General features: G+C 34.8%; 1 protein-coding gene across 11 annotated transcripts in view; it reads left to right on the plus strand.

Moving 5' to 3' along the window:
• Positions 1-13959, plus strand: part of Swt1 (SWT1 RNA endoribonuclease homolog) — an 84865-nt gene that overhangs the window by 57194 nt on the left and 13712 nt on the right. The window contains exon 17 of one of the 11 annotated variants that reach the window (XM_078022472.1): positions 5936-6003. The exons of the other annotated variants lie outside the window; for them this stretch is intronic. Within the exon in view, the coding sequence (XP_077878598.1) occupies positions 5936-6003 (68 nt within the window). The remainder of the gene's footprint in view (positions 1-5935; positions 6004-13959) is intronic. 11 annotated transcript variants of the gene reach the window in all.

Here is a 13959-nt window from a genome sequence, read left to right on the forward strand (position 1 = left end):
TGCTTAGTTTTAGGAAAGGAAAAGGATTGATTTTTATCTTCAACTTTGTAATAACTTCTGTCACATTCTTGTGGCTTTGGTTTGAAATATTTTTTTAAAAAAATATATTTATTTTTTAGGTGTAGATGGACACAACACAATGCCTTTATTTTTATGTGTTGCTGAGGATCGAACCCAGATCCTGCCCGTGCTAGGCGAGCGCTCTACCGCTGAGCCACAATTCCAGCCCTGGTTTGAAATATTTTATAGAGCTGTTTTCCTGAAACAATTGTAGTCATGAAGTTTTTTTTTGGTTCGTGTATACATATACTTATAGTTTACATGTACTTTCTATTTTCTTTTTAAGTCTCTATAATACATTTTCTATTACTCTTTTGCTCACCTCCCCTTTGTGTGTGTGTGTGTGTGTGTGTGTGTGTACATGCGCGCACATGTGCATGCGTATGTGGGTTGCTTATGATTAAACCCAGAACCTTGCATGTGTTGCCTAATTTTAAGAACAGGCCATGTACCTGTTTCCTGGTAAAAGGAGCCCTATAATCACCACATCTTATCAATACAACTAATGATTTGGCTGCTTCAAAGATGTTGGAGTTTGCATTTGAAAGAATATTTTATTAAATTAGACTCTTTGACTTTTAACCATATGTTTTGAGGTTTTAGAAAAGGTCAGCCTTCATTTGACAAAGATAGCACTACTTCTTTAGTTTAGGCTAGTTCTTCAAACAAAGGTTTTATTAATGACATGATAATGGATAGACAATAAAGACCTTAAAACTTTGACTATTGAAGTTTAGAAGTGACTCTTCAGTATCTGAACTTAACTGCAGTATGTAGGGGATTCTGCCACTGATAAAAATTCTTTTATCAGTGTAGGGGTTTTTGCATTTCAGGTAGGACATATTTTTCTTTAAGCCTTGGCCTTTCTATCCCCTTAATAACTAGACCCCACTTCTCCACACTTTAGCTGAGGTTCCCACAATTCCTCAGCTATTGCTGTACTTCTTCATCAGACTTTCCACATACATACCCCTTACCCTTTCCATCATCAAGTATATCAGTTGCTTTGTAAGAGAAAATTTAAGACCTATTGTTTATAAATGAAAAGACCATTGCTTCACTTTCTATGCCACCATTTTGTATATAATTTTATTTTTATAATTTATTTCATAATCACCTAAGTTTTTGAGTGCCTCTGGAACGGAAACTATATTTCTAGAACCTTGCACAAGTAATAACACATAGTAGACAGTATATATTTATGGAATGAGTTTTCTGCAGTCTCTGTGATGGAGGGCTAATTCTTTAAGGACTGAAAGGTGCTGATGGTACTACATTATAACATTAGATAATTAGTGTAGAGGTTTTAAAAGAGAGGTACTGCAGAGAGTTAATACAACAATGGGTAAAGAGTAAGAAAGTCAGGAAGAAGAAGAAAGAGGAATAGGAGATTGAGGAAATGAAAAAGGCATTGATAACTAGAGAATTATGGAACCTTTAGTGATTTGCCAAATAGCTCTTGATGTCACATTGTTCAAGATTACTTATTCCTAATCTCTCTGTGTCAAGTATCTAATAGTTACTAGGAGGAAATATGGGATTTACTGGAAGAGATTTAGACAAACGATTCTCTTTCTTTTTATTTATTTATATGCTGTACTGAGACTCAAACCTAGTGCCTCATGAATGTCAGGCAAGTGTGCTACTGCTGAGCCACAGCCTCAGCCCAAATGGTTCTTTTTTAAGAGATTACATATATTTAATATGGTAATATAATATATGGACAGATACTTTATTAGTGAAAGCTTTTTGTGGTGTATCTATTACAGTTTGATAAACACTAATTTAACAACATTTATATCAAATTGTATTGTGATATATAACAAAATCTGTATTAAAATAGCTGACAAAATGTAGCATTCACTTATCAGTCTGACTGAATTATCTGATTTATTTTTTAACTTGAGTCTTTAACTGAAGGTGATAGATCACTATGACTTAATATTTAGAATAACTAGATATTTTACCTATCTGAAGCTCTTATCTATGTTTCTTGGCATTTGTAACTTAAGAAAAAGAAATAAAGACCTTCCTAAATATCAGTGGAATATTGCCAGTTATTCCCGCCACCTCTAGAGTATTTAGGTGTTAGTGTTCACTTAGTAAAATACAGTTTTGGATGACAAAATTAAATGTCTCCATTTATGTACTCTTTGAAAATAACACCAGAATTAAGTAATATAATATAATGTGAAAATTACTTTTTGAAGGTGACAAATCTCTTATTTGTTTTTGGAGTTGTTTTTTATTTACAATCAATATTCCTTTATTTAAATTTGCCTTTTGTTTTGTAGCTGGTTAATCATACCTAATGATTTATTAATCTGATATTGAAAGTCTGTGCCATTGAGTCTTATTTTAGGACATGCTAAAACCACTAAATATCACATTTTTAATGATGCAGATGGAATAAATGACTAAATAAATCAGTGGAGTTTAAACACTAGTAAAATGATTGAATGGGGATAGGTGGAAAATCAGATAGAGGTTCTGAATAAGGATGATCATAGCAGTTCTAAATTAGATAGCCAGAATACAGTAAGTATATGGTCGAAAGCCAGATGATCAGTGCCATTTCTTCTTACAGTTAGAAGGGGAGGGGGGATAGTAGAGGATAGGAAAGGTAGCAGAATACAACAGTTACTAATATGGCATTATGTAAAAATGTGGATGTGTAACCGATGTGATTCTGCAATCTGTATTTGAGGTAAAAATGGGAGTTCATAACTCACTTGAACCTAATGTATGAAATATGATATGCTTTGTAATGTTTTGAACAACCAATAAAAAAAAAGAAAAAGAAAAAAAATTTAAAAAATAAAGAATAGTTAGAAGGTTTAAAGTTAGAGTATGCCCTGTACTCTAGGATTAGCTTCATCTATTTCGAGAAATATTCTCTTGTGCCGCTAAAGAACTTAGCACTCTCATGGGCTAGCCAGCTGTACATACCAAGAAATGATGCAATTAGCCCTCAAGGGATGTTTCTAATAATATGAAAAGGTTGAAGTCCAGCTCAGGACTCTATTCCCTGTAGAAGAGACTCTGTGTAGAAATAAGTATTGTATATCAGAAATCCCTGGAATTATCTAACATTTGGCAAAATAACCCTTTTAGAATTATTATATACCTACCCTTGACAAGAATATAACTGGAACTGTAAGTTTAAATTTCTAAGTACTCTTTAAACTAGGTTATTATTGTTTTTAATTTATGCAATTTCTGACTTTTGACATCATATAGCTGTATTTTCCTCAACTTAATAGTTGAGCTAAGACAAATAAATAAAAATAAATAATGAAAATTATATTTTTATTAACAGCAGTGATTTATACAGATTTTATTTAAACCTTTTTGATAATATCAGTTACAATGCAAGCACTTCTGTACACTATTGGGATGCAAGGTTGTATAAGGAGTATATTAGACAGCTTTCTCCAGAGGGATTTACTTTATTTATCATTGTGCCTGCGTGCTAGAGAAAGTGAAACACAAACTTCCTAGGGGATTCATAGATAACTAACTCTTAGTTAATGCTCATCCCTAAGATGTAAAATGCCATTATAATTGGAGAAATTGTCCAAAGGAAATTTACAATGATGAATATCACATCCTTTAATTTCTGTATTTTAATTATGTTCATATTTGGGGGGATAATTTTTGGAAAATCTTCTAAGATATGTTTCTTTACCTTCTGATGTGTCTGATAAAAGCACAAACATAAAACAGGGGTGTCAGCTTTGACATTTCTTGTTGATTGTATGTGGTTGCATTATTATTATCACCGTTAGTCTTTAGGTTCCTTGCTGGAATCTTTTTTTTTTCAATACATAATCTTTAATGGCTACAAAATATTGTAAAATTTGAATATATCATCATTTAGGTACTGGATTTCAAATAATTTTTTAATGAACAATTTTACAATTATCTGCAATTTCAAACAATACCAACATTTAAAAAATTTTTTTTGTGTTTTTAGTTATCGATGGACCTTTATTTATTTATATGCGGTGCTGAGATTTGAACTCAGGGCTTCACATTTGCCAGGCAAGTGCTCTACCACTGAGCCACAACCCCAACCCTAAATACCAACATTTGTACACAAAACTTGCCTGTGTTGGTTAAGTTGAAGACTCAGACAGTGAATTTGAAATGAAGATTTTTTTTTTTGTTTCCAATAATATCAATAATTAATTTAAATATAAATGAACTAAATATTGTAATTAAATGGTATAAATGTTCAACATGTGTAAAAACCTTGTGGAATCTTTGAAACTAGTACCTGTTGCATGAAGATTAATTGGCTGGATGAATAATCTAATCTAAAAGCCAATCAACCAGACATAACATAAACTGTAGTTCCTTGAAGTACATTGAAAGCCAATAAATAATGCCACAGCTCTTCACTCATCCTCAATGATAAACTCCCACTCTATCCTCTGGATTCTTCTCCATATGTGACCTGAGGCTGTCTGACATATTGACCAAAGTAAAGGCAGGAGTTGAGAAGGGATGCTGATAGGAGGAAGACTGAACTGTAGGAAGATAGAATTGGAATATTAGAGGTTGATAGTGGGGTGTGTAACTGCACGAGTGGGCTGATAATCCCAGTAGGCTTCCTGTACACTTATTTCTTCTACCTGTTCATATTTTCCATTGAAAGTTTCATTTTTTACGTTGAGACATGTTTCTTGGTGAGATTTATATTTATTCATTATGAAGATGAAGCTACCCAATTATAAGGGAAATCTTCCTATATTAGAACTTGGCATGTGGAAACTTTCAGTTGAGGTGTGGGTGTTCAAGATGGTGTGGAGGAAAGAGTAAAGAATGCTGATTGTATTGGGCCTAGACCTCTACCCTGCTTCATTTAATCTGCTTCTGCTGTTTTAGAAATATATGAAAATTCTAAATCCTCTTTCATTTGGATTTAAACAGGTTCTACTCCTAACTAACAACAGAATATTTCAGTCATAAAACTAAATTTTATATAACTTGCTTCCAGAAGTTTTGTTTTCCCCTAAAAAATTGACTAGTTGTTTATTTGCTAGTATAATATGAGTTGGTATTGGTACTTTGTTTTAGACCTCCTCTTTCTTTGCCTGTCAGTAGTTATTTCAGGCTCTTTTGCATCAATTTAAGAGAAGTACTGTATTTTGAAATTTTCAATATGTACCTGGTTAGGATTCCATCTGCACCACAGGAGCATATTCTATGTGTACTGTAGTTACTTTTTTTTTTTTTTTTTTTTTTAAATGTTTTATTGTTCTCGGCGGACACAACATCTTTGTTGGTATGTGGTGCTGAGGATCGAACCCGGGTCGCACGCATGTCAGGCGAGCGCGCTACCGCTTGAGCCACATCCCCAGCCCCTGTAGTTACTTTTAAAAAGTCAAAAGTTCCTTCAGATTGTTTGGATATAATCATAAGCAATTAAGAGAAGTAGCTATGACCCTATAAAATATTTCACATGTAAAAGCAGAGGGGCTTATTTGTATTCTACTAAGGATTCGGCTGTTGTCATTATTCCCTCTTTTTTTTTTTTTTTTTAAACAAATTTAAGCTTAGGGCTAAATGTGTAAGTAACCATGTTCTCAAACAAAACAAAAGAAAGAAAACTCTAACTTATTCTCAGTAACATTATAAAGGAGTTAAAATTTTCATAAATACATCATTTTTTAGAGAAGTATTAGAGACATGATTTTATTTTAACTGGGTCTGCATATTTTTAATATGCATTTTCAACTTTATGTTAAAAGTTACTTTAAATAGAATTCCGTATTCAGAAATTTAATTATAAGTTCAAGTTAGACACTTCTTTGGGCAAGGAACTTTGTTTATATACCTATTCCATATTAATTTCTGTATTTCTTTTCAGTTGTGTCTTTCGTAGGTTCAAGGGTGACTGGTTTCTGTCACTGTCATACTTGTCTGCCACCAGTGAAGGTACTGATCTCACTTGTCCCTTCTTACATAACTAGGCACAGTAGAACTTTTTTAGAAGGAATCTTCACTAAAAAGCTAATGAATATATGACTAAGCAAAAATCAAACAAAAAACTAAATAGATAAAAGCAGTTCAGCAGTTCTTTGTGCTGAATTAATCAAAAGATTAGCTACAAAGTTGCATGCTTCATGTTTTATCTAGCTGATGGCAATTTCCCTTGCTTCTATCCTTAAGTTCTGGTTATCTATTGCTATGTAACAGATCACCCCAAAACTTACTGGCTTAGAACAATAGCATTCAACTCTTTTTTTATTTTCTTCAGTGTTTCTAGGGTTTAGTATCCTCATCTTAGCAGTTCTTAGTTGAGTGCTCCTGAGTTTCGCAGTCCGGAAGTGCCTGGAGATATTTTTAAGGCTAGCTGCAGCTGGCTATCATGTAGAACACAAACATGAGGCTTCCATGCATCATGTACTTCCTTATAGGCAAAATGCTGATTTAAAAAGAGAATCCCAAAATATCAGGAATTGTTTTGCCCTTTAAGACATTTTCTTAGAAATCATATAGCTTCATTTTCCCCGTAGTCAGAGATCTGCCTAGATTTGGGAACTGCCTGTTGGTAGGAGGAGGAATGTCAGCGTTAAACTGTAAGAACATGGGGGATGAGAGATCTTGTTGTATGACATCCTGGAAAATGTATTCTGATGCCATTTGCTCATAACAGTTTACATCTCCCACTTGGAAAAGATAATCATCCCCCTCTTCCTTAAACCTCCAAGTCTTATTCCATTATGGCATTAGCTTTAAGTCCAGGATCTCATAATTCAAATCAGGTCCAGGTATAGTTGAGGTGAGGCTCCTTATGTGTGCTGCTTAGGCATGCTCCTTGAGATCTGAACTTCCTCTAGATCTGAACTTCCATGAACTAGTCAGTGCCACCCACTCCCCAGTGTAGACTCCAAGCACAAGCATAGGATAGCTACTATAAGCATTCATATTTACAAAAGGTGGGGACAGGAGGTGCACAGGATCACTAGCAGTTTGAAAATCCAGCCTTGCACCTGTTACTAGTCACTTGATTGGGGCTCTTACTTAACATAAGAAAAGTAAGTTGGAATAGAGGAGCCTTCTCAACCTGCTTCCTACCAAAAAAGGCGGGGAGTCTGAAGACCTCTTTTCATTCTGTATTCTCTCTCTCTCCATTTCTTTTTTAGTCCCAAGTCGTAGTAATTCTACACTTCCAGTACAATTTATATCAGATCTTTAAGTTTCCTCACAAACTTTTTTTTTTTTTTTGGTACCAGGGATTGAACTTAGGAGCACTTAACCATTGAGCCACATCCCAAGCTCTTTTTTGTATTTTATTTAGAGACAGAGTCTCACCAAGTTGCTTAGAGACTCAATAAGTCACTGTACCTGGCTTTGAACTTGCAATCCTCTTTCCTCAGCCACCCAAGCTGCTGGGATTATAGGCATGTGCCACTGTGCCTGGCACTTGCAAATATTTGATCTCTGCTCTTAAATTATTAATTCCATGAGGGCAAAATCAATATCATATATCCTTGGTATCCCCAGCATTTTGCTTTAAATCTCATACTACTAAGTAATAGTAATAATTTAAAATTAGGTAACATTTATTATTAAGTGTTAGTATATGTTAGACACTTACCTAAGCTCTTTACCTACATCTTTATGATTTATAGGATTATTCCCTCAAAAGTAACAGTTATAATCAGTTTTTCATACATGAAAGATCAGAGAAATGTCATTGCCCAAGTTGGTTTTGGCAGAATGATTATTGAAACTCTGGTCTGATTGTAGAGAACCCATCTTTAAATACACTAATCTTTCTAACTTAAAAATGACTTCAAATTTAGGGGCTGGGGATGTGGCTCAAGTGGTAGCGCGCTCGCCTGGCATACGTGCGGCCCGGGTTCGATCCTCAGCACCACATACAAACAAAGATATTGTGTCCACCGATAACTAAAAAATAAAATATTAAAAATTCTCTCTCTCTCTCTCTCTCTCTCTCTCTCTCTCTCTCTCTCTCTCTCTCCTCTTCTCACTCTCTCTTTAAAAAAAAATGACTTCAAATTTAGTTGTATTCAGCAGTGGTGCATGTTGTAATCCCAGCTACTTGGGGAAATCGAGGCAAGAGTATCACAAATTCGAGGTCAGCCTAGGCAATTTAGTGAGATATCCTGTTTAAAGAGCAAGAGAAAGAAAGGAAAACAATGGTTATTTGCTTCAGAGGATAGGTGTACATGCTTTCTTAGGTGAGACCAGAAGAATGCTAAAGAAACGGAAAATAATCATTAATCCCAAGGACAAGAAATTTGAGGTAAAAACACAAGGAAGAAATTTAGAAGACCCTAGAAAGAAGTTGGGGAGCATAGCATAAGGTAGCTACAGAATGAGAAGAGCCGAGAAGTTTCTCTCAGAACAGTGCTAGTATGCTCATGTCTCTCTTTTATTTGCTAATGGCTATTCGATGTAGGTAGATTAGCCCAGTTTAATATGACCAGCCTGTGAAAGGAGAATAAAGGTGAATGGAAGGAAAAGTTCAGGAGACTGCCATCACAAATGTCAAGAAGGATCGGGTTCCAAAACCAAATAATTTTTAACAGTGTCATGCTACTGGGAAGGTGTGAAGCCTGGTGGGAGGTCTTCTGGACATTGGAGAGGACATTGAAAAGGATAGTAAGATCTCAGCCCCTTCCTCTTTCTTGCTTACATGTTTTGGCCATGTTAGCAGGTTTGCTCTGCCATGTACTCTATACCATGATGTGCTTGCTCCCTTGCCACAGAGCTCAACTGTGACAAAAATAAACCTTTCCTCTCTGTAAATTGTTCATCTCATGTATTTTGTAACAGTAAGGGAAAGATTGCTGCCATTCATATATAAAAGTTAACTGCTAGAGATGCCTTCCAATAAGAGAATAAGCAGCTCGGTTCTTAGTGAACAAGCTACAGTGAAAATTTAGGGTGTTTTTAAGATAAAAGAATAGCAATAGCTAGCATTTTATTGATCCATAAATTGTTCCAAATATGTTATATATATTAACTTTGTTTAATCCTCTTAACAACCCTGTGAGATAAGTATTACTATTATTGTCCCTGTTTCAAAATTGAGAAATGAAGGCACAAAGAAAGAAGTAAAGCAACTTAACCTGATATCACTCAGCTGGAAAGCAGTAGAACTCTGATTTGAACTCTGGCAGACTGACTTCAAAGAGACTATAATCATAACTTCAGTGTTATTATGATTAAATGTTTATATTAACATTTAATGTAGAGGTGCTGCTGGGAGCAGAGTACACACCTATAATTCCAGTGACTTGGGCAGCTGAGGCAGGAGAATCACAAGTTTGAGGTCAGTCTTAGCAATTTAGCAAGACCCTCAGGAATGCAGTGAGACCCAGTCTCAAAATAGGAAAAAAAAAAAAAAAAAAAGACTAGGGATGTAGTGGTAAGGGTAAAGTATCCTGGGTTTGATCCCCAGGACCAAAAAAACAAGAGAGAATATACAGGAGAGGAAAGGCCTATTTTAAAGGACAGAGTTAGTAAAGATATGTAGTGCTTTAATTATTTAACATAGCTGTATTATTTATCAGTATAGTCCCCTTTTTTGGGGGTGGGGTACTGGGGATTGAACCCAGAGATACTCTACCACTGAGCTACATCCACATTCACATCACTTTTTATTTTTATCATTTTCATTTGTATGTAGCTTTTTTATCCAAAATTTTAAGATGATGGATCTCTCCCATCATTAGCATACCTGATTTCAACAAATTCACTATAGAAAACTTGGGATTTTAATTGTACTTGTAATAACCAAAAAGGAAAAAGGTACTCTACATGTATTTCTCCTCAGTGAGATTTCTTCATTGTTGATTTGATAAATTTTCATCCAGTTTTCCAGTACAACTTTTTATCCAGTTTCCCCAGTATAACTCAAATTCATCACTAGCAGAATCCATTTCATAAGTATTGTCCAGGTATGTCACTATATGAAAATAAAAACAGTTTAGAGGGCCAGAATCATCTGAAGTTGAATCCTAATTCCATCCAGCTCTGTCTCCTAGATAGGTGGATTAACCTTTTTGTGTTTGTTTTCTATGGAAAATGAAGTTTGTAACAATTGCTTTATTAAATTGCAGAGATTAAAGAAGATAGCATTTGTCCCTTGACTCAGTTCTTACTATAAAAAATATGAAAATTCAATTTCTAATATAATGCTGTAAACAAACATTTCACTTCATGCAATTACATTTTAAAGTTATCTTTAATTTTTTTCACACTCTCAAAAACTATTTTAAATATTATAGTAATATAAAACTTTGTCTTGCCAGAAGGGACTACAATTTATTCAGTTTTGTGGGATGTAAGTCATAATTTATAAATACCCAAGAACATGTTCTCTCTGCCTTTGAATTTCTAGAATTAAATATTAAACTTGAATATTCTAGACTTCTTTTTCTACTCCTGAGTCTGCTGCTTTATTTTTTCTAAATTGGCAAAAAAGGTTTATTTGAATTTTTAAAATTCTAATTAAAATTTTAGTGTATTTTAATACATTAGTTTTAAATTTTATCAGGTTATGCTTATAAATTTAACATGAAACTTTAAGTGGTATAACCTTTAAAAAAATTTTTTTTGGGGGGGCGGGGGTGGTACTGGGAATTGAACCCAGGGTCTTGTGCATGCAAGGCAAGCACTCTACCAACTGAGATATAATCTCCAGCCCAAGGTTTTTTTTTTTGTTTTTTTTTTTAAGATACATTGATATTTATTGTGATATAGAAATGGAAACTTTTTTTTTTTTGGTTGGTTGTTCAAAACATTACATAGTTCTTTTTTTTTTTTTTAAGAGAGAGTGAGAGAGGAGAGAGAGAGAGAGAGAGAATTTTTAATATTTATTTTTAGTTCTCGGCGGACACAACATCTTTGTTGGTATGTGGTGCTGAGGATCCAACCTGGGCCGCTCGCATGCCAGGCGATCGCGCTACCGCTTGAGCCACATCCCCAGCCCCCAAAACATTACATAGTTCTTGATATATCATATTTCACACTTTGATTCAAGTGGGTTATGAACTCCCATTTTTACCCTGTATACAGATTGCAGAATCACATCAGTTACACTTCCATTGATTTACATATTGCCATACTCGTGTCTGTTGTATTCTGCTGCCTTTCCTATCCTTTACTATCTCCCCTCTCCTCCCCTCCCCTCCCCTCTTCTCTTCTCTCTCTACCCCCTCTACTGTAATTCATTTCTCCCCCTTGTATTATTTTTCCCTTTCCCCTCACTTCCTCTTGTATATAATTTTGTATAACCCTGAGGGTCTCCTTCCATTTCCATGCAATTTCCCTTCTCTCTCCCTTTCCCTCCCACCTCTCATCCCTGTTTAATGTTAATCTTCTTCTCATGCTCTTCGTCCCTACTCTGTTCTTAGTTACTCTCCTTATATCAAAGAAGACATTTGGCATTTGTTTTTTAGGGATTGGCTAGCTTCACTTAGCATAATCTGCTCTAATGCCATCCATTTCCCTCCAAATTCTATGATTTTGTCATTTTTTAATGCAGAGTAATATTCCATTGTGTATAAATGCCACATTTTTTTTATCCATTCGTCTATTGAAGGGCATCTAGGTTGCTTCCACAGTCTTGCTATTGTGAATTGTGCTGCTATGAACATCGATGTAGCAGTGTGCCTATAGCAGAAATGGAAAAAATGCAGATTTAAACATTGCTTACTTGATGCTAATTGCTCATGTAAATACAACACTCTTAAATGCTCAAGTGACATGAGAGTCAATACTTCTAATGAGTGTTAGTTCTATTACCAATTTGCCTCATGGATTTGAGAAAGATACGTCGACTACAAAGATTATTGTTGAACCCATAGAATTGCCAGAAGCATTGATAAGAGGAAAATTAAAGAAGGGGTTTTGCTTACATATATTTTAACTATCTCCCAGGGCTTCATGTTTGATTTTGTAAAATTGCTTGAAGGCAAGCAGATGGTGACCGTTAGCTCTTTGTTAGTGGGAAAAGTAGGAGCTCCAGAGACAAACCACTCACTGTGTAATCTTGGCAAGAACTCTGACCCTTGGTTTCCACATTTGAAAACTAGCTAACAAAACTGCTAGTATTTATTGAACATGTATGCTGTGCAGGTATTAAACACTCTAGATACCTTATTGAGTTTTCACAGTAACCTTCTTAAGTAAATTCTATACTGTATCCCCATTTCACAGTTGGGGAGCCGGGGTGCAGAAAAGTAGGTAACTTGATCCAGGTCACATAGTTCAATCCAGGGTTGGTGATGATACCTGTGAAGATCAAACTTGGAGTGTTCAGTAAATCTTTATATTATTATTGATGCTGTTATAAAGGGAACCTAAGTACATTCAGGTCATTCTCAATTTATAAATCATCTATGAGCTGCAAATCAAACCCTGAGTCAGACGTCTGTTCCCACTAACTTATTGTAGAGAAAATTTTAGATTATAAAGAACTTGAAGATGGGGAACATGTCTTGTAGTTTTCTTTTATGTTTCATAGCACTCACTGTAATATGTATTTGTGTAAAAAGTGTCAATTTAACATACTTATTATTCTGAATTTATTTTGAAAAGATAAGTGTGGATTATTCATAAATAAAAATCACCATTTTCAGAAATGTATATCATTTCCCCCACAGGATGATTCTTTCGTCCTCCCTTTTAAAAGCTGACATTGACAAGTAATTTCAGGGCTTTCATTCTGAGAGTCTTTTGTCTTCCTACTGGTATGAGGGGGAACCTGAGAAGACTTTAGAGAGGAGGCTGACCTCTCAAGAATTTTTGTGTGGGGAATTACTAAAGCATCGAATTCCATAAGCCATTTTTGCCATTTTATTTTTTATGTATCTTCAACAGTTGTACTACAGAGTAAAAGTTTGTAATTTTTTATACTAAGACAAATCCAACTTTAGTCTCCAAGTGAATGCGTTTTAATAAAAGCTGTCTGTTCTACTTTGGGCTCAGACTACCTCAAACTGTTCTTTTAGAATAACAATTTTTATAGCAAATTCTAGTTTGTGTATCTTAGTTTTTTTTTTTTTTAAAAAATAACATGTATAGTTTTATTCTGATTACAAAGGTAACATCTTCATGGAATACAGTTCTGTGATATTTTGTGAAATAATCAAGTATTTACATTTGGAACAAGTGACTTCTTCCTTTGAAGCTTAAAATTCCTGTGTTTCTTATTTTGTTTACAACTAGCAATTAGAAAGTGGGGAGGGACTGCCAGATCATTTTTCTTGCTTCATTATGTCCCTGTACTTGGTGAGGATTGTTTTCTTTCTTATGCTCTTTAGAATAGTAATGCTGTGGTCTACTCTGAATCTTTGTCTTGTTAACTATTATATCCAAGGACCTAGAGCAGTGCATGGCTCCTAGGAAGTCTCAAATATTTGTTGGGTGAGAGAATAAAGGATCACTTGTTCTGATATGAATGTCTTTAGTATGCATTTTAGTTTCTTTCTTACTCATCAAATACATTGTGAAAGTTGGGCATTATCCACTGGAGTTTGCCTCATTCTTTGGACTCTAATATAGTATGCTATTATTTCTGGTTACAAGTATGCTTTTGTGAGGGTAAGAGAGAAGGAACTTAGAAATGAAGAAGTTGTTTCAGTCTGAAAAGGCAACTCTGTAGAGACAGAGAATGGATTAGTGGTTTCCTGAAGTTGGGGTTGGAAGTGAGAACAGAGAAAGACTGCAAGCCAATAGGCAAGAGAGGTCTTTTTCTGTGTGAAGGAAATGTTTTAAATTAGATTGGGTGATCATTGTACAGATCTGTAAATTTTATTTAAAAAATCATTTCAAGTTGGAGCTGGGGCTGTAGCTCAGTGGCAGAACACTTGTCTCACGTGTGAGACACTGGATTCAATCCTTAGCACCACA

The sequence above is a fragment of the Ictidomys tridecemlineatus genome, chromosome 10 (assembly GCF_052094955.1).
Source record: "Ictidomys tridecemlineatus isolate mIctTri1 chromosome 10, mIctTri1.hap1, whole genome shotgun sequence".
NCBI classification, from domain to species: domain Eukaryota; kingdom Metazoa; phylum Chordata; class Mammalia; order Rodentia; family Sciuridae; genus Ictidomys; species Ictidomys tridecemlineatus.